This window comes from Etheostoma spectabile, chromosome 11 (assembly GCF_008692095.1).
Source record: "Etheostoma spectabile isolate EspeVRDwgs_2016 chromosome 11, UIUC_Espe_1.0, whole genome shotgun sequence".
NCBI lineage: Eukaryota > Metazoa > Chordata > Actinopteri > Perciformes > Percidae > Etheostoma > Etheostoma spectabile.
In genome coordinates, this window is record NC_045743.1 from 23,033,131 (window position 1) to 23,033,512 (window position 382).

Genomic DNA, 382 nt, shown 5'->3' on the forward strand with positions numbered 1-382 from the left:
TAGAAACTTGGTAGGTGGTTGGTCCAAGTTGCTAGCAAGCGAGGTCAGTGGTCCCCTTACCTCATGACCATACAACAGTTCAAATGCGGAAAACCCAGTAGACGCCTGGGGTACTTCCCGGTATGCAAAAAGGAGGTAGGGTAGCCATTGATCCCAAGTAGAACCAGTGTCATTGACGAACTTACGGAGCATTTGCTTGAGGGTCTGATTGAACTGTTCTGTCAGTCCTTCCGTTTGTGGGTGGTAGGGGGTTGTTTGCACACTCTTGACGCCAAGTAGTTGGTAAACCTGTTTCAGAAGTGTGTACATGACGTTAGTGCCTTTGTCAGTTAAAATCTCACGAGGGAAACCAACTCTAGAGAAGAACTGGACCAAGGAGAAT

The 382-nt window shown here is 47.6% G+C and overlaps 1 protein-coding gene across 1 annotated transcript in view; it reads right to left on the reverse strand.

Moving 5' to 3' along the window:
* LOC116698443 (trace amine-associated receptor 7b-like) overlaps positions 1 to 65 on the reverse strand; it is a 6,364-nt gene extending 6,299 nt beyond the window's left edge. The window contains exon 1 of the mRNA XM_032530382.1: positions 61 to 65. Within this exon, the coding sequence (XP_032386273.1) occupies positions 61 to 65 (5 nt within the window). The remainder of the gene's footprint in view (positions 1 to 60) is intronic.
* Positions 66 to 382: the final 317 nt, after the last annotated feature.